The following is a 27,503-nucleotide window of genomic DNA, read 5'->3' on the forward strand; positions in this document are numbered from 1 at the left end:
GGTACACTTTGAATACCTCTCTTTTACACACTCACACCACAGCCATATTACATTGTCCCTGGAGCAGTTTGTGTGCTTCGCTCAAAGGCACCTTGGCAGCACCCAAGAGGCAAAATCCCATTCAGATTCCCAAGTCGTCAAATACTGAAACCCAGTGCAGTTTGTAAAGGGAGGGTCGCACGGAGGCATCAAAATCCACAGTGTATATATAGGACTGCATAGGTGCAAGCTGTTACAACTAAACAAACCTAAACACTGTCTTCACAAACAGAGAAATATTTGTATAGATTTATGAATTAGAGTACTCTTTTCACTCAAAATCAGCAGGATGAAACATATGGAAACAGCTGTTAACAGTCTGTAGAGCTTTCTTTCACTCCTTTGTCTTGTCTCTTCAGCCAGGTTTCTAAAATAGAGGAAAATTTGTGATTTAGGCAGAATTTTCTATTTAGAACCAAGAAGAACAAGCAGGCCAAATGACAGCTGTCTATCTGTACCACCATCCTGTTTCAGTACTACGGACAGTGCCACACCAACACTCTACCTTTAATATCACCACAAGTGAGAGTATTCATTTCACCATCCAACAGCAAAATTGCCCACTTTATTGTGGGGCTTACAGTAATCATACACCAGAAATATGTAGACACAAAAAAAAACGTTAAACCACAAACCAGCGTGCATTGCATTAATTATATTATCACCACCTTTCAAATCAATAAACAACACAGATACAGCAGAGAATAACAATAAAAATGACATTTTACCAGTTTCCCCCCTGCTGCCCCGGATAGCCTCTCTTGATTCAAATCGCAGTTTCAAATCACTTACTTCAAATCACTTCAGCTTACGCAGCATGATCAAAATTCCCAAACTCTGTGCACTGTATGACATAAAGTGCCCTCTTTCTTGGTCTCTCTCTCTCTTTGCCTTTCCTTTAAAATCTGATTTAAAATGCATCTAAAATATACAAGTTATGTTTTTGCGACTTCAATGAGAAATAAAAAATAACAAGTCAGATAATATTAAATATTAGACAAAAATGACAAAAATACATATTTTAATTATGACACAGGAGATGCCAAATCCAACGTGGGAGGTGCCCGGCACAAATTAAGCCCCGCTGACACCCCTCTGTTTGTGATTCCGGCACCCTTTGGTATCTTTGTGAGACACACAGAGGTTTAGACAAACTTATTTAATATTTTATATTAAATTAATATATTATATTAAATTTGACGTTCAAAGAAACTGACATGAAGAGGGGAGTTAGATGGGTCAAACAAACACAAACTTCCACCCAGTAGTATGCTGGTTTTTTTTTACCAAATTCCCTCTTCAATTTTACAATATTGTAGGAATGACTATTGGCAAAAATATATTAACCCAATTTCATTTTTGATCACTGAATCATTAGTGATGTAGATATTCTGACTGATGAAGTGGGTATAGGCAAGTATTAAAACAAGAAGAAATGATAAGTTGAGAAAAGTATTTTACTTTACTATAGTGCAACCTTTAAAATCAGGGAAAAAAACACCATTTAGTCTAGATCACAACATGACAATATCCAATATCTAGGACATATATAGTCTCATATCTTGATACATTACAATATCTTTACATTGCCCAACCCTAAAAAGAACAATCTTCAGAACCAAAGCAATAATCTCTCACTCAGACTTGGAAAAAGTAATTCACAAGTAAGAAAAAGTAATTCTCACTCTCCTGCCTCCAACTAATTCAGAATGCAGCAGTTCGGCTTCTCACTAGTTGTAACAGACAACATCACATCACTCAATCCTTGCTTCTCAAAACTGGTTTCCTGTGTACTGAATTGATTTTTAAGATTTTATTGATCACATGGTGGCACCTTTATTGATCACTACTGTCTGGATTGAGCCCAAAGCTGAAATGTTTGGAAATGCTGACCCCATATGAGCCAATTCGCAGTCTCACATCCTCAGGTGGGGCCCCTCTGGCCTCTCGGTTTTAGAGCCACCTGCTTGAGGAAATTCGGCTGGCAGAATCAGTTACTTGTTTTAAGTCACTTTCTAAAACCTATTGTTATAGACTTGCTTTTATGTAATGTTGTCTTTTAATTTATTGATGCTTTCTTTAGATTTTCTTTATATTGTCATTTTATTTCTTTTATTGCTTTGGTTGTTTTTGGTCTTTTTATTTATATTGACTTTTTTCATCTTGCATCTTGCACTTTTTGTCCTCTCGTTTTAACTTTATCGTAACTCTACCGTTGCCTATGTTTGTGTTATTGAAATAAAGTTATTATTTCACAGAGATGTCAAAGGGTGACTTCTGCATTGATATCACCCGCTGAGAGATGTGAGAAAGCAATCTGTAAGCTGGGATGAAAACTGTTGGGTGAACATGCACCTCTCGAGCTGCCAGTCAACACTTCATACTTGGTCCGTACGGGGACTTGAGCCTGCAACTCTCTGGTCCCAATGGACTGAGATACTGCCACCCCTTCACTGCAGATAAATTCATAGATCTTGGAAGTAGGTTAAATGGCACAACCTTTGATCTAAAAGTCAAAAAACACTTAAGAGAACATACCGTCATCAGGACTACACAAATTACAATTACAGTTTTGTTCTTTAAAACTATCTTCATATCCATTTGCATCTAAATGCGAACAGTCCGAGTGAATTATGGCGATTTTATTTGTAAATCCTGAAGACGTCGGGATAAATTTAGCTATTTGAACTGTTTTTCAATTCTACACATTTAAATTGCTTTCTGTAGCTTCATAAATGATTGAGGCTTCCAAATTTGCACTACAGTACATTTGTTTCTGGCTATTTTCAGTTTTGTTCTGTTCCTGTTCTCAGGTTTAGTTTTTCAGTAAAAAGTACTTTTAGCTGTAAAAGCATTTTGTATGTGCTCTCCCAAGAGCGGCACCAAAAATAAATTTTAAAGCACCACCAGGAGAGAAGGTTACGGCTAATCTTTTTCATTTTTTCTCTTCCAGTCTTTTTTTTTCATGTGTTTTCAGGGCTTGTTTGTTTCTTGAGCAAATTTCATAGGCATCTGCTCCAACCTCCCTCCCATTTCCGAGTTGCTATGGAAGCCATCCACACATTTTCCCCCATCGGCTAAACACAACAGTCGTGTTCTGGAAAACCTTTCATGGGCTGACAATTGTTATTAACAAGCGGAGAGGAGGCACCTCCGTTCCAATGGATGACTTATTCAAATCACTCCTCTGAACAAGTGAAATGATAACAAAGCAGGCGTATCTTATTTTGTGTAATCATAATTGACAGGTATCCAAATAAATGATTTTGTGCATGTGCGTTTACAGCATGTGTGTAACATGCACAAGTATCTGTGTCTCTTCTGGTCTGTTGCAGCGAGATAGTGCTCAGCCAGCTGGAAAGGAAGTGTAGCAGGAGAAAATATAATCTGAAGAGAGAGGTACAGCGCAGCTGTGTGAGGCTTTGTGACTATATGTGAACCAGAACAGCCAAGTTTAATTGCAATAAAGCAAGAAAAGAAATGGAAAAAAAACATACCCTCTTTCTGACACCGGTTAGAAATGATCAAAACCTCTTAAAGTTATACTGAAATTAGACCTCTGGCTTTTTGTGTAAAGAAATATAATATAATAATATATAATAATGATAGTGCAGCTACTGAGCATATATATCTATCTATATATATGTGTAACAGACGTGGCTAAGGCACATATGGAGGCTGACACGGGGACTGGTTTCCAGAATTTAATTTGGTCTGCAGAAGACACAAAACACACAATTTGCCCTCTGTTGGTCTGTCTGCACCTCAGCTCCCTCATCAATGCGAAGCAGCATTGTGCTGGTCTATTAACGATATATACATATGCAATAAAATTACATATAAATATGTCATTATTATAACAAACAAATTGCTTATTAAATTATTTGCGAAGCCAGGCCAAATATGACTGAAAACCATGAATTTTCTAATTTTCTAAATTAACAAATCACCCAAAAACATTTAAGAGTATATTCATGAAACAAACAGTGACACCTCGTGGACAAGGTAAAAATGCACAGATGAAGGGGGGGACTAAACAGAAACAACGGAAATTACAACATAAATCAAACAAAAACATACCTGCAGAAGACACAAAACACACAATTTGCCCTCTGTTGGTCTGTCTGCACCTCAGCTCCTAAACAACACATTTTTAACAATGAATAAGGTGGAAAATCTCCTGCTCTACATTAGGATGTGACTTCTGGCGGTACACAGTGTTGCAACGGTTACTATAACGGCAATAACGGTTACACGAAAACATCGTGCAAACTGCTAATAAAACTGTTCTGAACAGTACAAATCAGCTGTATATCATTATATTAACAACTGTTAACACCACACACCAAGGGTTACAGATTATATAGCTCATTTTCACATGTAAATAGCAAAATAATGTCGGAGCATTTTCTCACACAACTTACCCTCATCAATGCGAAGCAGCATTGTGAGGGCAGAGAGGAGGAGCTACGGAAGCTCAGGAGGTACAAGAGCCATGAAGGGCAAAAAGGGCCAGTTTCTACAGGAAAATTACAATAACAACAAATAAAAACAACTAATTGAGATAAAATTCACAAACACCCAATAAAATGTTCAAATAAAATAATTACAAATTGTCAAATATGGATTAAAAATATATATTGAGAATAAAGTGCATATTTAACTTCGTTACATATATATATATATATATATTTTATTTTATTTTTTTTTCATTTATGTTAAGGATGATGTTTTGGGACATATTTATGAAAATAGTGTCAAAGATTCATGCATTTACATCTGACATCATTTGGATGACATTTGAGTGTTGTTAGAGGATGCACTGTCAACTTCCTCTTCTGTGTGCTACTAATGGATCACTGCCCTGTAGCCTTCAAATGCAGATACAAGATGTTTTTTCCCCTTTTTCAACAACAAGACATTGTGTTGAAGTACAGTTAAGTATTTGAACCCCGCCTATGTTATACACACACACATACAAAACTATGAAAACTCACTGCAAAATATAGTCCTCTGATCCCAGCGCTCTAAATCTTACTCAACATGGAGCAAAGTCACCAAACAAAGTCGCCCCACAACTGCGAGTGTGCTCTTCAGCATTGAAATGACAAAGCAAAGTATTTTTAGTACTACTTCACCAACACACTGTAGAACACCGATGTACCAGTACTGACAATCAAACTTGAAACAAACACAAATGGTATCTGTACTGATTGGTAGACACTTTAGGGACATATACTCTTAGTTGAAGGTCTGAAGTATGTTTTTTACTAAAAAGAAAAAAAGAAAAGAATAATTCAGGTTGTGAATTAATCACTTTGAAACTTCTGATGGAACCAAAATGAAAGCTCTGTTTATCTCTGTGTAAAATGTCTGACATTTCCTAATCGCTTTAAACAAGGCTTTTTGGCAAATAGTATTATGACCAGGGGTGAAAATGAACTTTTTTCCACCTGTCACTGTGGCTCATGGATTCCAAAATCTACCAGCCATTCAATAAAAGACTGATGAGGAGAGCAAATCTAGCAGCCACTAGCTTATTTTACTAGCATTTGGCTGGTGGCTGGTCCCAACCCAAATTACAACATTGGTATCATGTGTTTTTCTGTGTTGTCTGCGATCAAGAGTCAAGTTGCAAGTTAGTCTGGAAAAAAGGCAGAGTTTGAGGGTAGGCCCAACATATTCTCATCCCAAGTTGTCACATACTGCCACTTTGCAGCACTTAGGTGGGCAGTGCCCTGAGTTCTTTCAAAATTAAATTTCTAATATGTGAATTCTGAAACCCTGAGTTTATTACCTTAGTTTTCCTTTAATGTAGCTTAGCTTATTTTGGTATTGAAAAAACAAAGTGAACATCCCTTTTAAGTCAACATATGCACACCAAATGGCATATAAGTCTCCTTGATGAGGAGTTGTATTTTGAATTGAATTGTACATCGTATACCCGACCAAGCAATCTGATTGATCAACAAGACAAATTACACAAATCTGCTCAAATCAGCATGACAGCACACATTCCACACCAAGTTAAGTATCACCCCGCCATTTCTGCAATAATCCTATGACTGTGGTAACAATGTCAGGCAGGGGACATGGAAGATTACAAGGTATTCTCAATAAATGTCAGCCTTATGATCTCAAAAATTCAGCTGACATTATGAAAAGTGAGCCAACTCTCTAATGGTGCAAAGTATAACCTAACCACCATGTTCTGAACAGACACATTATAAATACTGACAAAAAAGTGACTTTTGCATTTTGGAACATGAAACAGCAAACATCATTGCCAACTACTCTGCCCCGCAATGATGGGAAATACAGGCTAAGTTATTGTGACCAAATTGAAAATGTTGTTAATGCCATCAAATTTGGATTAAAGCTTATATCTAACATATTGTTAGATAGCAACATGTTTTGAATTTTGGAAATAATTTATCATCTATCTTTTGTTATTATTATTTCTGACTTTAGGGCTTTACCTTGCTCTTGTGTTATCAGAAATGTTTGGCATCCTACATCAGCTGTGCAGGTGACCATACAGGAAAAGGTTGCAGTTGTCTGAACTTGCTGGAAAAAGTTAATTACATTTCATTACATTTAGGATTCTACTGACGTTACTGACTGTTTTCCAGTTATTAATCAGAATCCATGTATTTACATGAAAACAGAGATAACAATCACAAAAAGCTCTTTATTTTGAGTGCTAATTGGCCTTCAATATGAATATATTTTGATTATAGGCTTTATTTTGTTGGTAATAGTTGTATAATGCAGTATTAAAGGAGAGGGTACACTTAAATGCCATTTGTGGCAAGAGTGTTGCTTGCAATATTGCTTAAATTAAATACCACACAAGACTAGATTTTTTTTTTAGTAGTTCCTTATTGTTTAGAAGAAAAAAAGAATGTAAAATAAAAAATAGTGCAATAAACTCTTTTAACTCAAATGTTTACACGTTCTTCACATAATACACTTAAATTCTGACTGTTAGTAAGTGGGCTAACACTCGCACTTACACACATAAGGCTAGCAAGACCACTTAAAATGAACACACATTGCAGACCTGGCGCGTGGCTCATGTAGTCTGTGACCCAAAACGAAATGGTCATATCACTCAATAATGAGCAATGATATCAAATATAAGGTACCTGGTACTCCCTTAGGGGTTTTGATGGAGTGTCTGGGCGTCAATCAGTGGCCCCCTTCATGTCCAGATGTGGCGACTGTAATCTCCAACACGAGAAAAACATTCTGCCTCCTTTTTTTCCACCGTGACCGGAGGAACTCCAGCCCTGTCCGGTTTTCCTCAGCGGTTCCTCCTCGAAAACGTTGCATAGACACTCTCTAATAGCTCTGTTAGCTAATTAGGGGCCCATTGTTTACTGTGCTGATAAATGTACTGTTTAGCTTACTATGCTACTTAGCTAGCGTTTACATACCCGATGAAACTGCCAAACAGAAGTCCGTGTTTGATTCTTCCGCTGCTCACAGAACCCGGCAAATATAATCCCATCGCGAAATGACGAGTTGGCAGGCCGGGAATTAGACCACAGGTTCATTTAAACGTTAGTTTCAAACTTTGGACTTGCTAGCTTTGCTAGCAAAACAAACACGTCAGGGCGGCGCTCCCTCACTCCCCCTCTACCCTGTCTCTGTCTGATCACGTACTGCTCTCGTGCGCACACGCATCAGCCAATGGGAACAAAGTATTACACTCCAGCCCAATGACCACAGGTTTTCCTGTAACATCGAAAATAAAATCAATATTTTTAATAGAAAGTGACTTTTTTTTTAACTTATTCTAAAAAACATGCAGTGTTTTTATGCGTAAAACACACTTTCATAGGTTTCCATTTTTTATTTAGTCTATATGAATGAATGTCTAATCTCTGATATATTTTCTTGCATAATGTTGATAAAGATTTTACAAGGTATCAAACTGAGTTCGGTTTACAAGTAACAAGTCAAAAACAACTCAATAAGCAACTCATCACAAAGAATGTAGATATCACACTTATGGGGGTCCAAGGAGTTTAGTATTTGCACAATTAGGCTGGAATTCTGAGACTGACTTGACTCATCGTGCAAAAAGTGTCCCATTACAGAATAACAATAATTCTACAGAGACATACAAAGAACACCAAAACATAATAATAATAATAATAATAATAATAATTATTATTATTATTATTATTATTATTATTATTATTAACAGAACATGTCCAAAACCACTTTAAAACACAATGTCTCTAGGCATGCTAGGAAAACTGTACCCACATATCCTCAACACTCTTTAACTGGGTTACATACTTACTATGCTCAAAGTATCATTCTGCTATTGACTGGGATGCTACAACTGTGATGTCAACGAAAGCACATGGTGGGATTATGCTGCATGTGGTCATGTTCAGGCTATGTTGCTTGTCCAGACTTTTTAGTCCATTAAATAACATGCTTGAGACTTCTCTGGTTTCTGGCTTTGAGACAGAGTTCACTAAGATTTATTTCACTGTCCTTGGCCTTGGTAATAGCAGACTAAAATTGTTAATTGAGGTGGTGTTCCCCTGTATGATTACCACTGATTATGTCACATGAATCTTGAAACACCACTGCACAAATTATCCTTAATATAAAGCTAATGAAGAGCTACATGTTGTGAAAATGAATTAATTACTTTTCCACAAAAGATTCAGCATTTGACATGACTGAGTCTGACTGTCCACTCGCGCATGAAATACGCAGATTGTGCCACCAACTGGTGACCACTTACGCTTCCAGCAACAGCCAGGTGGTGACTTGAATGTGACACAAAGAGGGAGGGGGAGTGTGACATCTGGTGGCTAATGTTATCAATAACACCTTAAAACCAACCAGATTTAGCCACAATCTCAATCAGCCTATCAAATCTTTGCCTTCAATATTTGAATAATTTCCCATGTTGCTGTCAGCTGTGATTTCAGTGCGAATCGTTACAACCTACCTCCTCAAATTACACCTCCAGTTCATCATTTCCAGCACTTAGTAACTACAGAATTATGGGATACCTTTTGCAGGACAAGTGTTCATCTCTCTGGTAGAGTTCTGGAGCCTGAAAGGATCTCTGCCAGGCAGCACTAAAACTGCTCTGAAGGCTCATACTGGCTTAACATCTTTGTCTTTCAATATTAACAATTCAAGCTTGTTTCAATTTTACACTAACTCTTTTAAGCCTTTAAAACCTATACAAAATTTGCTTGATTTCTTACAAAAAATTGGGAAGAAAGTAATGAGCAACTTAGGAAGAAATAGTACAAAAATTAACAAAAAAAAGGGTAAAAAGTAAATGAAATATGATTAAAAATGAGACCCAATAAATAAATGAATGAAGAAAGAAAAACAAACAAAAAAACAACACAAACAAACAAACAAGGAAATGACCAGGAAAAATGTGCCTAAAAATAATAATGATTACAATAAATATAAAATATTTTTAATGTATAATTATTGGGGTTTTTTCCCCTAGGTTTTTAAAGAATATATTTTTAAATCTACAGATTTCTTGAAATTTGCATTACACTTCTTGCCAAGTTGCTGATTGCCTTTTTCCCTATGTTTTCATAAGAAAGCCAGCCAGATGGGTTAGGGTTCAAAGATTTAAATACATGTGAAAGGCATCTGAACATAGCACAAGTAAAGTGATATAGATCCAGGTTTCAAAGGGTTAATTAGAGTTAACTCATGTTATGAACTTAACAGTTTTATTAGGTAAGACATTATGACCAGCAGAAGGTGTTGCAGTATAATTGTGTTTGTGCAATTGTGCACCTCACCTGGTGTGAATCATCTCAGTGCTGTTACACTGGATTCAGCTTCACACCCTCTCATCCCTGCCGCTCTGTATCAATGTGTTTGAATTGGTAGGTGCAATGGGAAGAAGGATCTCAAAGCTGCACTTCTTCTGATTTGATGCTAAAATTACACAGTTGAAAAGTAATTCTCATTTGCTGCCAATCCAGAGGTTTAGGCACCATCTGGAGCTCCTAATGAGTTCATGATGATTCATTACCTGCTTTAGTTACACTCCTGAATAGTTCGGAGACTGCAGAGCTCCATAGAACAGCGTTTACAGTCCAGTCTGCAAGTCCTGGATATTCCAAAATAGACAGTATAAATACCATTATTGTTTCCACAAAACACTGATTAGACTGCTGTCACCACAATATAGAGTTATGAAATTCAGGAAGATGCTAGAATATTCATTACACCACAGGCCGTTTGCTCTTTTTGAGAAGACAAACAAATTATACTGTGAGTTTTCAATTTGACATTTTTACAACTGGGCAGATATGTTAAGTGGCAGCATTTTGACTGCATTATTTGCAAATAAGTATATTTTAAATGTAATTTTGAGTCACTATATATTAATAAAAAAATGGCTGAATATATCTCAGACTTTTTGAGCTATCTCTACCATTTGGTTTAGGTATGTTGTGTTAATAAAATCCACTAGATGTCACTGTGTCTTTCAGTAGACTTAATTTTAAGTTTGCCTCAGACAGAAAGTTATTTAAAAATAAATAAATAAATAAATAAATAAATAAATAAATAAATAAATAAATAAATAAATAAATAAATAAATAAATAAAGCCCAGCAATGAGGGTTGTGTGTACTGGGTTTTTCAAGGGCAAGCATATTTTTTTCAATATGTTTTAGTTTCAGAGGCCTTATTTTATACAAGAAAAAAAAAGAGAAATAAGAAATCTCACAAGGGTCAAATTATTTCATAAAAATAGTATATGGGTATAACTAAATTTTAAGTAAACTTTTCATTTAGATATGAAGTACAAATAAATTAAGATTAAGAGCTATATTTGCTGACCTTTTTTGCTGACCAAGGCAAGTGGTGTCCTAGATTTTTTAAATAAAATTAACTTTAATTTTACTGTATGTCACTTGTGGGCAGATGGCAGTGCTACAGCTGGTACAACTGGAATCTGCAGGGTTTCCATTAGAGAGATGGAGTATTCAGTTCAAATTGCTTTGTCGGCTAATGGGAATATCCCACAGATTAGTCCATACAGCTGTAGAAACACTTTAAACTTGAATGTACTGTGTGTGTATTTCCTAACCTGAATATGATTCCTTGATCAAGATTTAATGGAGGGGCAAGGCGGGTATGTCAGCTAATTACACAGTCCATACTCCTTCCATAACAGATCATTCTGCTGCTGGCACCACTCCTCCTGACCCAGATTTACACCCATTAATAGGTGATGTTTCTGGCAGCTACGAACTGTAAAACTAATAATGCAGTTTGTCCATTCAGAGTGAGGGAAGCTCCTATACATCAGGGCTGAGATTTATGCCTCTGGAGCTCTGGAGCTCAGCTCCCCAGGTTCTGATCTCATCCCCTGGGTAAAATCTCTGGAGTTGGCCCACTCTCTGCCTCCGAGAGCCTCTGCAGCGCCGCTCCCTCCCTGCACCAGCTAACGCTCTAAGTTTGGATGAAATTTACAGCTTGCAGACACAGCTTTGTTCTTTTTTGATGCAGTAGTGGCATACTCTCCTTTTTCTACATTTGAAAAGTTTCCTTTTAATGTGTTTCAAGTTTTATTTCCTTCCTTCTCACAACCATTTACTCTTTAAAAGCTCAGTACATTTTTTGTCACTTTTTAAATAAAAAATGATCTTTGTCCTCCTGCTTTATTAGCTTATTAATAGCAACTATTTATGGAATGGTGAAAGACATGCAAATGTGTTTCTCACATGTATTTTGTTTGAACAGAATATCAGCCCTGTCCCCACAAGAAAATATTGCCGTTGTATGTTTCTGCAAATCTTAAATTATATTGTCACATTATGTATGTGTACTATCCTTTTTTCTTCAATACTGCATATGAGCTGACTTTGTCAAGGGGATGGTGGATGATGTGGCACCTAGACACACCTGCCAAGCTGCAGACCACTGTCTGAGATCAGCAGAAGAAGTAGGTATAATTTAGTAAGTCATTGCTGTGTTTCTAACAGGTTTGTAAGTAATAAACATGGGCATCTTGTGAATTGAACGGTCACTCTTTTCCAGAGGCTTTTTAAGCACCAAACAGCACCAAACAGATGGACACTGTTTTCCAATGGCTTTATAGTCACCAAAAGTCAGAATTTTGTAGGGACTGGTCACTATGTTAAGGTTAAGGTTAAGGTAACAAATACTAGTATTTTGTAGTGACCTGCCTGTGTTTTTTTCAGGAGCTTTTTAGACAAAAATGACAGTGTTTTAGCAACCAGTTTCTGTTTACTCAGCAGCTCTTGTAGGTTATAAATTTTATTTTCCTGCAGCTTTTTGGGGCACCACACTTCAATGTTTTGTAGCATTCCACCACTGTGTTTCCAGCAGCTATTCAGGCATGAAAAGCCATAGTTTTTTTATTGAGACTTCTCTGCTTTTCCCAATGGAATTTTGCCTCCATCAAAATGGGTATTTTAGACCATAACCAAGTGGTTTTTGGGCCTAAATCGAAACACACATTAACCACAGAGTTGTTGAAAATTGAGGTTTCACTGTATCTAATGCATAATAAAGTATAAAATATCCATAGTTTGCAGAAACGTACCATGCCAACATGTTTTCTGGCAGTTAGGTTGAGTACATTTTATACCTCTGTCTCCTGTACATAGAGAGTATAAATACATTGCTTAGTCATTGCATGGCATTAAACCATAGACCAGCAAATACGTTATATAGGATTAGTCTCACTGACATAAACTCAATCAGGTATTCTGCAGCATCTCTTTAGATATGAAAATGTTTTGTTGTATTGAGCCCATGACTTGTGCAAGGACCTGACATTTCCAAATTTATGAAAAAAACATTAACATAATTGCATTTTGAATCTGCAGAGCACAAAATTTAATGACAACCGAGAATAATTAATTTGTTTGGGGGAAACTGTTGGTGTGACCCACTTTCGAAATGTTGGCTGGTTTCTCAAGGATGTTGTTTGTGCGAACAATACACCACTCCTGAAATATTCATTGTAAGGGGCTTTCAATTAACGCCTGTGCTTCACAGAGTGCATCAGTTTTCACCAATTTGAAAGGGAAGTAGGAAAGGTCAATTACTTGCTCATAAATACAAACCAAAGAGATCTCATCTTTTTCACTCCTGTAAATGTGAGGGTCTCCATTAGCAAGGAACCATTTATGTACTGCTAATGCTTTTACCCAATTTCAAGAAAAGGTTGCTGGCCTTGAACATTTTGAAATAAGAGGCAGAGAATTTTTTTCATGGAGACTTTACAAGAAATGAAAGGCCCTGCAATCAAAATTAGAAAGAACAAGGTAATTATATTCTGACTTTGACATGAGGTCCTTGAGAGTGGCTTTATTTCCAACAAATCAAATCAGAAAAGTCTTCCATGTTCATATGATTCAACACATTTTAACTTCATCTCACACCTGCAGCAAGCCTGGGGGCCGCAGTTCAGTCACAGTTTAAAATTTCCTAGTAGATACGCCATGGTAAAGTAGATACCATGATAGACACATACAAAGGCAGTGTAAGTCTTGATTTCTTTAGTCCTTGAAACACGGATCACTTTTCTTGTGCTGTGTTTAGTTGCCTTTCACAAGCAATGAAATCCATGAGACAAAGCAAATTGGTTTGATTTCTTTCAAAAACATGGGGAAAAAGTCAATGAACAACTTGACAGTAGATGTGCTGCCAGTTGCAAGAGTTTAGTAAAAGGTGCCAAGAAAGTGACCTGATAATTAGTCCTAAAATAAGAGGAAAATAAAACAATTCTAGGGGAAAATGTCCAGAAACCTACATGAATAATTATTTTAACCATTTATTTAAAATTATGTCAAAGAAAAAAAATGTATGAATATTTTTTTTTCAATTTTTAGGATTTTTATTTGTCATTTTCTTGCTTGTTTTTGTTTTGTTAATTAACATTTCCTTTTTATTTTTTCCCCCTTTTTTTTTGATTATTTTATTTTAAATTTTCTTTCTTTTTAAAAATTATTTATTTACTAATGTCTTGTTAAGTTACTCATTGCTGTCTACCAATGCCATTGAAGGAGGACAAACCAATTTGTTCAGGTTATAAAGTGTTAAAGTAAGAAGGCACAGAGACATTATCTATGCCATAAAAATCTGTTGGTTGGTTGGACGTGACTCTCTCTCTCTGCTGTATTCTTGTGGATAATCTATAGTATTAAATGCTCTCATTATGTGGCTAAATGCACCTATTGTATATTTCCACTTTACATAATGTACGTGACCTGTGCCTTACTATGTATGAACATTAGTGTGACTGCTTACATTTTCACCTGCTCTTGCCGCCAAGAATAGAAACCATTTTCCACTCCATTTCAACACAATCTTCTCAGTCACCATGCATCAGAGAATCTTCCCAAACGGTGTCTCTGCTGGATGAAGAGAAGCACACCCTGTGATTGACAGGAAGAGGTGCTGCCCCTCGTTGAATGCTTGCTTGCTTGCTGAGTTTGGCTCACAGTATTTCCAGAGGGGGCAACTGCAAAGTGCTCAATTAGGTAGCACGCCTCACCGACTGTTTTAAGGGGAAGAACAAAGTACTGATGGATATGGAAGATTGGGATTTATTTTTTTATTTATTTGAATCAATCACTTATGAGAAAAATCCATCAAAAATCTGGATAAATAAAAAATGATCCCAGCAACCAATGTAAATACAAGCAAACAAGTAATCTATAAAGCTGGGTTGACGGACACATCTAGTGGCTGCTTTATGTTGCACTCTCAAGCACCGCCTCCATTACTGTGCTGGAAGAGTGGAACTGGACACACTGAGAGCGGAAATAGGGATTTTTTTTCTTTTTTGACCAATTGGTTGTTTACAACACAACTTACAGGTATGCATCAACCAATGACTGTTGTCAGTGTCACAACACATACAGTAAATATCAAGGCAATGAAGGACAGGTTAAATTAAAAATGTCAACAACAACAGGACATAATAACAAATGAAATACATATTTGTCATTTTTTAAGAAATAAAATAAAATGTAATGAATAAATGACTGTTTGAATGAATGAATGAATAAATGAATGAATGAATATATGAATACATATTATAGGAGGAGAGAGAGACTAGAGGTGGATGTGTCACACAAAACTGGACTTAAACCCAAAGTTGTTTTAAGATAACATTACATAAGTTACATCGGCCTGCAATTTGTGCACTGATGTTACTTGCATGACATTTTTATGTGACATTATGTAACAATCATACCTATTTTAACACAAAACATGACTTTTTGTACACTAAAGGTTGCCCTTCGTGTCATGATGAGACACCAAAGAGAGTGAGAAAGCATTGGTATTTGACAAACTGGAAATGAGAATTGATTGGTATAACTTCTTGGTTTTTCCCCTAGGTCTGGGCTAAATGAACCAAACTACAGGTGTGAATGTTTCTGAACAAGTTCACCATGACAACTAAAATGACAATGGGACTTTGTGTCAGTGTTCAATTCAATTCAATTCAATTCAATTCAATTCAATTCAATTCAATTCAGTTCAATTCAGTTCAATTCAATTCAATTCAATTCAAATTCAATTCAATTCAATTCAATTCAATTCAATTCAATTCAATTCAACTCAACTCAGTTCAGTTCAGTTCAGTTCAATTCAGTAAGGTGTATTGTCACTCCAAAACATGAGGTTCATGAAAGGGAAAGGAATGAATTCCTGAGGTCCCAGTAAGAAACAATAAAATAGGACACTAGAATCTAAAATACAATAAAATAAAACTAGTCTAAGATTAGTAAAACAATAATGCAAGGATAAAAACAGTACAAATTTACAAACAGTGATGTTTTTACAACTTGTTTTTTCTGACCCCAAGTGGCCAAAAATTATAGTTACTGTAGGTTCACAACAGCCATTCCATATATATAAACATCTTTATATGCCATCTGCATAACATTCTACATATTTCAACTAATGTAGAGGACAACAGCAAATGAACCAGACCAATTATCCAGGACTATAATGTAAAGAATTGTAACTATTCCATATTGAGATCCACTTGCCCTGAGCCGACCCCCTATATTATACGACCATGCTAAAGCCTGTCATTATCAAAACATTCTGTACCACAGTCAAGCCAACAGTATGCACTGAAATCACCTGGACAACATGAAATCAACATGCAATGAGGAGATCACTTCACACCTGCACTGTCCACAATGATGCAATCTATCAGCATTGCATGTCATCCCCCCTCCTGTCTTCTTAGATTTGCGCTTTATATGCCTCACAGAGCCAAGCAGGGAAAACTGCAGGGAAACTGTAATCACAATCACCTCCTTTCAGAGCGGGACTCAGATTGGTTCTCCAGCTGTTTCACTGGTTACACCTCTTTTTTTTTTTATAGCGCACTGACACAAAAAGACCCAAGCAATATAAGAACAAACACTGATAGAATTTGCTATTTTTGAAATAATTTGTCTGCTTAATGCTTCTTGGGTAAAGGCAGAAATGTTGGAAATGGGAGTTAGCCACTGTGTTCAGATTCATCCGATGACAGGAACAGCACTCTTATCTTGTCTTTGTTGTTTGTTTTCCAATTACAATGGGCCCATGAAATCTAAGAAGCTTATATACAACAAACCAATGATACAGCTGGCAATGGTTAAGTAAGAGTTGAACCAGTTTCAAGGATTTTTCTCATGACTTCATCATGTGGACGACAGCCAATGGCATATAAAAAGCTGACAGCTGGATTCATCCTGCTGTCTGTAAGCAGAGCGCCGCCTCTCTCCAGTCTTTCAATAGCAACTCAAAAACTGTTGTGGACTTTCTGACATCTGTCTAGAACCATATATACACTGAAAATGAAGACACACTGCCGCTTGTCAAATACTATAAAGCAGTTTCAGAATTACAGTCCTTTGCTGTCTCTCAAGGTTCAGCAGTGGAAGCACTACAGAGTTACACAGTCGTGCTTTCTTGACAGTTAAATGCAAAAAAAACAGAGAGTTTCCCGTCTGCTTCGATTTAAATTCTGAGAGCTACTTTACAACACAGTGTTATGTTGCTATTCAATATAGTGATGTCCTGAATTTTTTCTCTTAAGGAATGATCTCTTGTTTGCAAAGGATGATAACGGCCATATTGCAAAAAGAAAAAGATAAACACCCCAAAACATAGATTTTGAGAAAAAAGTTATAATTCTGAGTTTAAAAAATCATAATATTACAAGAATAAAGTTGTAAATTCACAAGAAAAAAAATCTTAACATTACAAGATTAAGCTTAAAAGGAAAAAAAAGAAAAGAAAAAAGTTGTAATATTATGAGATTGCATTTGTAAATCTACAAGAAAAAAAGTTGTAATATTATGAGATTAAAGTTGTACATTTACAAGAAAAAAAGTTGTAATATTATGAGATTAAAATTGTACATGTACAAGGAAAAATTTTATGTTATGGTATGGGACAATATTCCCGTGGTGGACTGGTGGACTGGTGGACAATATCTAAAAGTATTTAAAAAAAACAAAAAAACAAAACAGACAGTGGCCATACTCTTTCGGGACTTGCCCATTGTACCTAATGCATAAAATGTCTTTGTTGCTTTTTACACTATGTTACCCAACTAGTTTAATCTTTAATCTTTCAGTATAATATAATCCTCCGATTACTTGTTTGATTCATGCTTGTTGGATGCATGTAATGCAAAATTAATAAAACTGCAAATTGTCACAGTTGACTAAATGCCTGAGTGCCTCTGGAGAACTTGATACGGTGTCAGAGATTTCTTTCCATATGTTGGTTTTGGTGAAAGGTTCTTGTTCATTCACATTCTCCTGAAGCAGTCTCTGCAGGGAGCGAGGCGACAACAGCCCGACTGTTCACCCATCTGTCCCACAGTAGGAGCTCCCCGTGGTGCCTGGGTCTCTCTCCAGTGGGCCCTAATGTGCCGGGAGATTTCCCCTAAATAACACACTAGCCTGTCCCTGAAGACAGCATTGTTGCCCTGTGATGGAGTTGATGCAAGCTGTTTGCTCAGTGGAGGGGATAGAGCTAGAAACATGAGATGACGAAGTCCAGGAAACAATGATATGTCCCATGCTGGAACAAGGTAATCAAAAATATGCGATAAAAAAAAAATATATATATATATATATATATATATATATATATATATATATATATATATATATATATATATATATATATATATATATATATATATATATATATATATATATATATATATTTAGAAATATCTTGCATAGTAGAAACAAATAGATCTGCACACCTAGCAGCTCCTGTTCAAAAGATTTTTAGGCTGTTTTGATTCAGCAGCTCTTCCTCAGACTTCTCAAGCTCGTCAAGTTACTTTGTGTTTAACCATGCACATGTTTTGCCATGCTGTCTTGAACAAACATCCTCTTTGAAATGCTAGAGTAGCTGTTTGGTTGCTTTTACTTCACCATGAGCAATAGAGTCCAGTATCTTTGTCAACTTGCAGCTTCCCATGTTTCTGACTTTATGGATTCCAGGTTTGGGTAGAAGTGGTAGTAGCTTTGGTGTGCCAATCTTAATTGGCCAAACATGTCCATGCACACCTGAGTGCACTGCTATGTATGGAAGAGGCCACCTGTGCTCCCCTGTGAACAAGGGTTATTATAAGTAACCTTTGCTTTTTGCCCCCCTTAAGTGAGCAGTCAGACCAAAGTCAGCCTTGTGTTAAACAACACTGGAGCTGTATTGGTAGGAAATTGTTGCCTTAGGTAACAGTAAGACATAAATATACAACCCAGAGGGTTGAGCCAGTTTGAGCAATCCAACTGTAAGTTTAAAGGCTTATCAAATGCAAAAACACCACACAGTGGTTTATATATCGTATGTTATGAAATAGAAAAAGTTATCTTTTACTGCAACATTTGTGACTTGCACTGTAAAAATTCTGTGTTGCTGTTACAAAGCAATCCTTCCATGTCTGCATGATGCACCACTGAACGGTGTCAGCTGAGAACACAGCTTGACAGTAGTAGTGTTATTATAGACATAGACATTGACATTATAGAAAGCACCTGTGGCAGCAGCATTATATGCCACAGGATGGCATCAGGTTCAAACTCTGCCTGTAATGTTGTAATATTAGGAGTGTGCCAGTGCCTATAGGGCGGGTGGGAGGATCCAACCAACCCTGAACTGTCATGTGGGAGTCTGGTGTTTGCATCCTGTCTGAATGTAATGTTTTTTTTCCGACACCCTATCATGTGCATCCTTCCCCTAATCCTAACCATCCGTGCATTCATACCACCCTGGCATTGGTTGACTTGTGCATTTGATGACGTTCCGGTGTTGGTTGCCATGGGCTATTGTTGCCTAAACATAACCACATGCATCCTATATGCTATATATTGACATCACAGTAATGGCAACCAGGAATGTAGACAGCATGCGCAGAAGGATGCCTAGAGCATAACATATAGATGCAAAAGTCCACTGCAAAGTAACAATTTGTGACATTTTGGGATGATAACCTGCTGGAGAGACTTGGTTCAAGCCTGTTATGAGCTAAGTAAAATGAACGAGCAAACCAAACCTGTGTGTGTGTGTGTGTGTGTGTGTGTATGTCTCCTCAGCTACAACACTAGGCAGTGAGGACAAAAGACTGAGGAACAAAGTAAGAGAAATCAACCAAGACAACAACCACATGGAGTACCCCTACCCATAGGTCCAAACATGGCTCCAACCTGGGTTCATACCTGGGGCCCTCCTACCGTGGGGCCACAATGCTATTCACTACACTGTTGTCGCTCCTGATTTAATTTAGCCTAGAAATATTTTTAATGTTACGCTATGTTCATTTATTGATTTAAATATCAAACTAAACTACAAAGAGATTATAAAGATTTTTTTTTTTTTTTTTTTTTACAGTGGAATACTTTTTTGCTGGTATATAAGAAAAGAAACTTACACTTCTGTGTGACATGATGGTATATCCAGACTCCCAAGCTATTTGGCAAAGTACAATCAGGAGAAGAGTATTCTCTGCGCTTCTCAGTTGAGTTTAACGACAAGTCCAGCTAGCTTGCTCTTCACTTTATATAAACTAACACAAACACAAGGATGGATGTTCACTGGCTCTAACTATCGCCTACTACCTACACAGAGCGTCCAGCGATTGAGCTGATCAGGATCGGGAAAATGCTGCAAGAGCTCAGTGCACCATCTGTATAATCCTGTGTTGAGCCTCTGGAACCCCTTTTGCTGCCGTTTTAATCAGACAGGGAGGACAACAGCTGATTTCAGTGTCACTTCAGCTGCCATTTTCATAGGAGCAGACCCTATTGAGGCCACTTCCACAGACCGCTCACTGACGTAATGGGATGAGCGATAATATTTCAGTTTGTCTTGAATACTTTTGGCATTTTTTGATATTTGATAGCTATTTGATCCTCCCAAGACACGTGAAGAAGTGTCAAAGTGCTTTCGAGTGGATCCACTGCCAACATTAACAGTGCAGAGTAGAACAAACAGACAAACAGTTAACTAAACATAGCAAAAGCTCCAAGCCAAACCGTAACCAATCATGCTGTGAGCACAAGGCAAACACCCACTGTTGCAAAACATGACATGGGCCTTTTATCTGCACTGTTCCCCGCAGCAGATGCAGTCCAGCCCCAAAGCACTTTTATATCCCAGTGACATGTTGCATTTGATAACAACATTCCTGCTGGGGAATCCTACCAAAGTAAGAAAATGGCAATCTACCATTTAGTGGGAACTGTGTGATCACAATAGCAGCACACAGGGACAAATGTTTTGGAATGTCTTTCTTTGCTGTGAGTCTTACATTGAATTCTTTGATAGTCCACTGGGAGACCAGAACTCTCTAAACCAATGACCCAGTCTCTTTTCTTGGCTCATGATAAATGTATATACCCAGCTAGCAGGGAACATTCTGACAGCTTTGCTAACATTACCTACAAGTTGCAATAATGTTTGAAAGAAAACATTTGATGTTCTTTAATAAAACGTTCTACTGATGTTACATAAGAAAAAATAAGGAACGTTTTCATAGCAACATTCAGAACTTGTTATCGAGGACTGAGATTACAGACCATTTAAAAAAAATGTATGCAATGTGATATTTGATATGATAATTTTAACATTGTTTTTAATGAAAATTGTTTTTTTTTTGGGGGGGTCAGACAGAAATATGAGATATATCACTACATCTGTGTTTTTGAGAAACTACATCTTGCCGGGTAATTCTGACACAAAATGGCTTCTTCAGACAGATGGTAGTGACAAAGTAAGAAACTCATTAACAGGTCTAACACTGTGTTTACAATATTCAGCCTGTTCAGAAAATGTCATTAGAAAAACTGTTGGTCTCAAAAGAAAAACTGTGGCGCTCACATCCGCAGTTTAATGGACAGACTGAAGGAGACACGAAAACGAACAACTGGCTAGCCCCCAGCAGTGCACACACATTTATTTCCCTCTCAAAGCCCACGGGGGGCAATGTCACAGTCGTCCTCATTTTCCATTTTGTGCAGCTGGTTTTAATGGCTGCAGAATGCTGGATGTAATGACACACGCACAAAGTGGAGTGTATAGCCAAGGTGATTGAAATTAATTTATGTTCCTCAGAGAGAGGCTATCATTTCATGCTTTAGTTGAGCTCTTGAAATAGCAATGTCAGTTGGTTGAACCACTGGTCCATTATTCTGTCAGTCCACCACATCCAGATTGACTTCTCAGCATGGATTAGATGTATTTCCTTTATATTTAGAAGATGCACAGAGAGGGTGCTGATGACATTGATCTACTGGCTTCCCATTTACAGCAAAAACATGTCATGACATGATACCTCTAACATCAGATTCGTGAGCGGTATGTGAAGGCTACCTTGCAGATCTCCTGCCTTATACACGCATGCAGTGTTCACACAGACAGTGTTGTTGCCGTGAACGCTGTTTCAGAGCTAGCTGATGCTATTAATAATATATATTTCAACAATTAAAAGGAGCCATGAGCCATGCAAGCCACTGAATTGTCAACAACACAGTCTTGCAAATAGCCTTGTGTTACCAGCTGGCTTTTTGCTTTATTTTATTTTATTTTATTATTTTATTTTATTTTATTTTATTTTATTATTTTATTTTATTTTATTTTATTTTATTTTATTTTATTTTATTTTATTTTATTTTATTTATTTATTTATTTATTTACTTTTTATTTTATTTTATTTTATTTTATTTTATTTTATTTTTGTTTTTGTTTTGCTTTGCTTTGTGTACATGTGGGCAGTGGTTTTGTTAGTTTGTTTGTATATCTCACTTTTTTTTCGATGAAAACTAAATAAAATATATAAAAAAGAAAATAACTAGGGCAAAAATATCAAGAAAACTATATAATTATTATAATTGTGTCTTAAGATATATATTTATCATTATTTCTATATTTTTTATTTTATTTGAGCCCTTTTTCCTTTTTAGCTCTTTTACTTTTCTTTCGTTTTCCTTTTTTTAATTACAACTTATTTTCTTGTAACTTTTATTTAATTTTTGCTATTTTTTGGATCGTTTCTTGGTAAGTTTCTCATTGCCTTTTTCCCATGTTTATGAAGGAAATCAAGCCAATTTGCTCAGGTTTTATGGTATTAACTGCAGCATTGTTGCAACAAAACATTTCAACTTATCCATTACATACCAGCCCCACATGGGTAATGCCCGTGGTGGGTAAGGGCCCAAAATGGGCATCTTATTAGGGGCCAACTCGAATAAAGCCAACCATGTGGGTAATCCTCATGGAACCATTAAGAAACCAGTAGACAATCCCATACGGGCCCCATTCATCAGTTAATTTACTACCCACATGGGGCCCCATACGAATGTTGGCTGGGCTGCAGAAACATACAATGCCAACATTTTTTCTGGCGATTGGATCTAATGAGTTCATAAACACAGTTCTCAGATCTTTGCGCTGGTGGATTGATACTCTGCATTCCAGATGTTCCGCTCCATAATGAACCATCCACACCTCTCAGATTGTCTCAGACAGACCTGCTGACTGTCCCCAGACCAGTTAAAGCTAAGCAGAGAAGCAGCACTCAGTTTCAATGCACCACATATCTGCAAGAAAACTTGAAATGAGCTCCACCTCTCAGTTCTTTCAAATCAAGCTTTAACTTTTATGTTTGCCTTCATGAAATCAGATTTGTAAGTGTTCATATCTTACACTGCACTGTGATTTTTGTTGTTTGTTCAGTTTTATTCCATCTTATCTGATTTTGTTGCGTATTATATTTCATTCTTTGTGTATCTGCCTTCTTTTTTTTATTGCATTGCGTTTCTTTCATATCTTAACACCTGTTTATGTCTTAGGTAAAGCACTTTGAGGTGCCTTGTTGTTGAAATGTGCTATACAAATAAACTTGCCCTGAAGTGTGTAATATTTGTAACAAATAACACAAAAGCTTCTCTCTGTACATTTTTTTCTTAGTCTCACAAAAATCTAATACAACAAATGATCATACAGGAAGGTGTAGGTACCATTTAGTGATTATTTATAGTTATAATAATTGCCTCTATTCCACATGTATTTTATTTTTCTATAGGTGGACAGTCAAATATATATATAGATAATATAATATAAACTGGCATATATATTTATATATTTGTATACTGAGCATTGTAGGTACAGAAATGTCCTTCAGAATGAATAAAGTTCAATGCTGTCACATGAATGATGCAACCAAGAGGAGCTGAGGCTAAGTAGAGTTCATGCTGACACAGCTTAGACAGACAGAGAGACAGACAGAGCATTAAACCCCTTGTGATTTCATAACAATGTTGTGCCGGCCACAGGCCAAACTTTTCTGTTCATAAAACAAAGTCTCATTTCATTTCTTATCCAACAAGCAGTGGGGCCCCCAGAGGTGTCCAGATGGTGCCACCGAAAATCTTAGGATGGCACATCAGATCCAAAAGCCATAACTAAAGCCACACTTAGATGAGAACGGCCCTACTAAACAGAACAGAAAAGTCTTTCTTTTGCATTTTAAAAAAAAATCTTCGTTCATATGAACAGTCTTCATGTACACAGATCCGGAAAAACAATTGGAAAGCACTTTAGTATGCATGCCAGGCCGGTAGTTGGCGCTGTAACTTTGCTATGACACACCAGAGAAGAACACCACATGCAAAGTGCAGCCATGACATCACCATTCTCACAGGATCCGCACATTGCCACTTTACAAGGCGACAGAAGGGGTGATGTTTTGAAAAGATTGCACTCTGGAACCCAGTTTCAAAAGTTTGCGCTTTTAGACCCCCATTGTCATAGCCGTGTGAATGCCAAACTTCAATAGAAATATGATGTTTCATGCAAGAACTGTTGCCATGTAAATGGTCCCTAAATTTTATGAATTCCATCATGCTGTACATGTAGGCCGGACAAGGAATCCTTTACTGATGTACTTTGGTTTCTTATTTACAGTTATTATGTGATGTTCATAGATAAATACTGATACAGTTAACATTTTGACTACAACAACAATTTCAAGTAGAATAGTTGTTTTTTTCCTTAAATAGACGAATACACCTTTAATTTAAAGGAGTACATTGATCGTGAGGACCAACACATTTACTGTAAATAAGCCTTCTGAGGTTTAGGGGAGACTCGTGGGTATCCACAAAACCCATTTTCATTCACGTCTTTATGTGAGAGTTCAAAGGACCTCTTTAAAATGGCCAATGCAAGTTTAACATGACACTATGTTTGAGCTACCTTAGAAAATGAGTGCAGCACTGCGGGATGTGAGGCAATTTAACTATGCATCACATAACCAGGTCGGTGCAAGAAAATAAAAATCAACAGGAGTAGGTGGAACAGGAATCATAATAAAGACATTTAACTAGTAACATGAAGTTAGTCAGCAGCTTTAAAAGTCATTTTCACAGAGCTTAGGAAAAGTATTCTTATTCGTATAAGCACACTTGATATTCAATGGTACGGATTTGAGGTAAAATGGATCATTTTTTGAGATAATATTATCGCAGTTGCTATGATAATCTCCATTTGAGCCTTAATGGTAATTCCAGTTATGTATTAGCATCGAGCTAATGGACTAAAGGCTTGTTATTTGCCACATAGTTGTAGCAGATGGAATCAGAATAAGTTTTAGTACCATGTAGGTTTTCTCTTAAAGTTTGAATTTGCCTTAGTGTTTCATGCACACAGTAAACATACAATAATCATATTAAGAGGAAATGTCATTAAAGGCAATATACTGAAACAATCAACATAAACATACATCATAAAGTGAATTGAATTGTGAAGTGACAATAAAAAAATATTTTAAGAAAATACAACAAAATATTATAAAATAAGATGTACTGTAAAACTGTTTCAGCTGTTAAGGAGTTAAATTTTATGCTGTAAGAAAACTGTGTTATTTAATATGCTTTGTTTTTATATATAAATATGCTGTTATGGTATGGAAAACACTATATTATATAAAGAAACACTATATCTTATTATTTAAAAATGCATAATGAATGAGATGGGACAGGAGTTATTTATCTAGGATTCGGATGGGACAGAAGTTTTTTTTTTTTGTGGTAGCAGGAGGGGAGGGGTGAAAATCCACTCCTGTGTCTCCTTCTGCGCCACAGTCTCTTAAATACTGTAATGTCAGCCTACAATTGATTTTGCCATGCGGCCCAAGCAATTTTATCAGGGTGGCCATGACCTCCCCTGCCCTCCCTGAGGGGCGCAACTGCCAACAAAGTAGTTTTCTGATGTGTAGTGACAATTTTTGTTGTCCCTGCAATTAAAGGTCTCTTCTATACTGAAACATCTTTAGTCCAACACCAACGTCGATTTCATCACATTCAATATCGAGGTTCGATATTAAATGTTAATATTTGCTCTTCCATATTTGTCCATAGTGTTCAAAATCCCATAAATCATTAAATCAAGTGGCTGCACTCGAGAGAGAGAGACCGTCCTCCAGCGGAACATCGGTTGTCCTGCCTGCCTGTTAAATCATTAATGTGACAGGGTAACTGCACCAAAGGAGCACAACAACCGTTCAGATGTTCACACTCTGTCCAGTGTTCCACACACACACACACACACACACACACACACACACACACACACACACACACACACACACACACACACACACACACACACACACATGCACAGACACACACAGTTTTTATGTCTTTTAAAACACTCACGCCTCTTCCACGTGCTTTAGTTTCCTTCCTGGGAACTTAAAGCCTGACTTTGCACTTCTGAAAGTTAATCATGCAAACAGCTTCACTCACGCAGCTTGTGTTATGAGGGAGCAGAGACACAAACCAGGGGACAGTTGATGTAGTAGACACATAGGTCCAGCACTGTCTCTTACCTTGTCCTCATTGGAGTAGCGGCGGCTGTGCTGCGCTGCTCCCGCGCTCTGGTTCATGTTTCAGCACCGCGGACAGCTCCGGCCGGGAGACAGAGAGAGTCCTCGCGCGGATAAACTGCTGCTGACAGTGATCACACACACACACACCAAACTGCAAGACAGGGGACACAGTCAAACTAGTTTACTGGTCCGTTCAGAGCCGTTTACTGGTTCGCCGTCTTCTCCGTGATACGCATGGCTTCTCAGCCAATGATGCTTCGCGCGTAAAGACTCGCTCTGCTGGTGCGCCAGCTGTGAGCGCAGGCGGGCTGTTCATTCATTCGACAGTAATGCTCCGGCCAAGTTAGCCCTCACTAACCCACATTTAACATCACAGGCTGCAAACAGTGCGGCTGCCATATGCTGCAAATAAATATAAAGGTTTATAATCCATCCAGGAAAATATGTTTTTTGCCTCATAAATCCTAAATCATTAGACACTTGGGGACAGTCGCCGCAGGAATTAAGCTTTTCTTCTTACTGGAATAAAAGCTATTATTCCATGTGGGCAGATTGCATAAGGTAGTACAACTGATGACAATCGCTTACTGCATGTAAAGGCTTTATTTTGGAGCTCCTGGACATGGACACATTACACTTACATTGCTATCTGCTGTTACACATAAAAGGGGAACTACACTTAAAATAAGAATTTCAAATTATTATTTGCATTGCCGGGTAAAGGTCAGTCAATATGTGTGAACATGAGCTACTCTCTCTCGAAGCCATAAAACGGAGACGTTAGTTTCAAATTTTTCATGTCATATGAAGTCTAAAGCTATACCACACAAATCTGAGATTTAGCACTCTAGTTTTTGGATTTGGGACAGAGGTTTGCATTTTCACCAATATTTTTGGACTGTCTTAGACCAATGGTACTCAGCTTACTTTGCTTGGGGGCAATTTTTGCAAAATGACAGGAGACCAGTGACCATTCACAGCAGCCCCATATGTTTCTCATGTTTATATTTGTTTCTATGCTTCATTTCTCAGATTTTAGGACATTTCTA

The 27,503-nt window shown here is 37.1% G+C and overlaps 1 protein-coding gene across 3 annotated transcripts in view; it reads right to left on the reverse strand.

Annotated features, from left to right (window-relative positions):
- The window catches only part of LOC121949023 (inactive dipeptidyl peptidase 10-like), a 172,430-nt gene extending 145,598 nt beyond the window's left edge, over window positions 1–26,832 (reverse strand). The window contains exon 1 of one of the 3 annotated variants that reach the window (XM_042494609.2): window positions 26,455–26,832. In XM_042494609.2, coding sequence (XP_042350543.2) covers window positions 26,455–26,511 — 57 coding nt within the window. In that variant the 5' untranslated portion in view covers window positions 26,512–26,832. Of the gene's footprint in view, window positions 1–7,187; window positions 7,704–19,998; window positions 20,218–26,454 lie in introns of those variants that run through there. The other 2 variants (XM_088082896.1, XM_088082897.1) reach the window with 2 other exon arrangements.
- Between the last annotated feature and the right edge of the window lie 671 nt (window positions 26,833–27,503).

This window comes from Plectropomus leopardus, chromosome 10 (assembly GCF_026936395.1).
Source record: "Plectropomus leopardus strain MGB_pleo_1.0 chromosome 10, ASM2693639v1, whole genome shotgun sequence".
NCBI lineage: Eukaryota > Metazoa > Chordata > Actinopteri > Perciformes > Serranidae > Plectropomus > Plectropomus leopardus.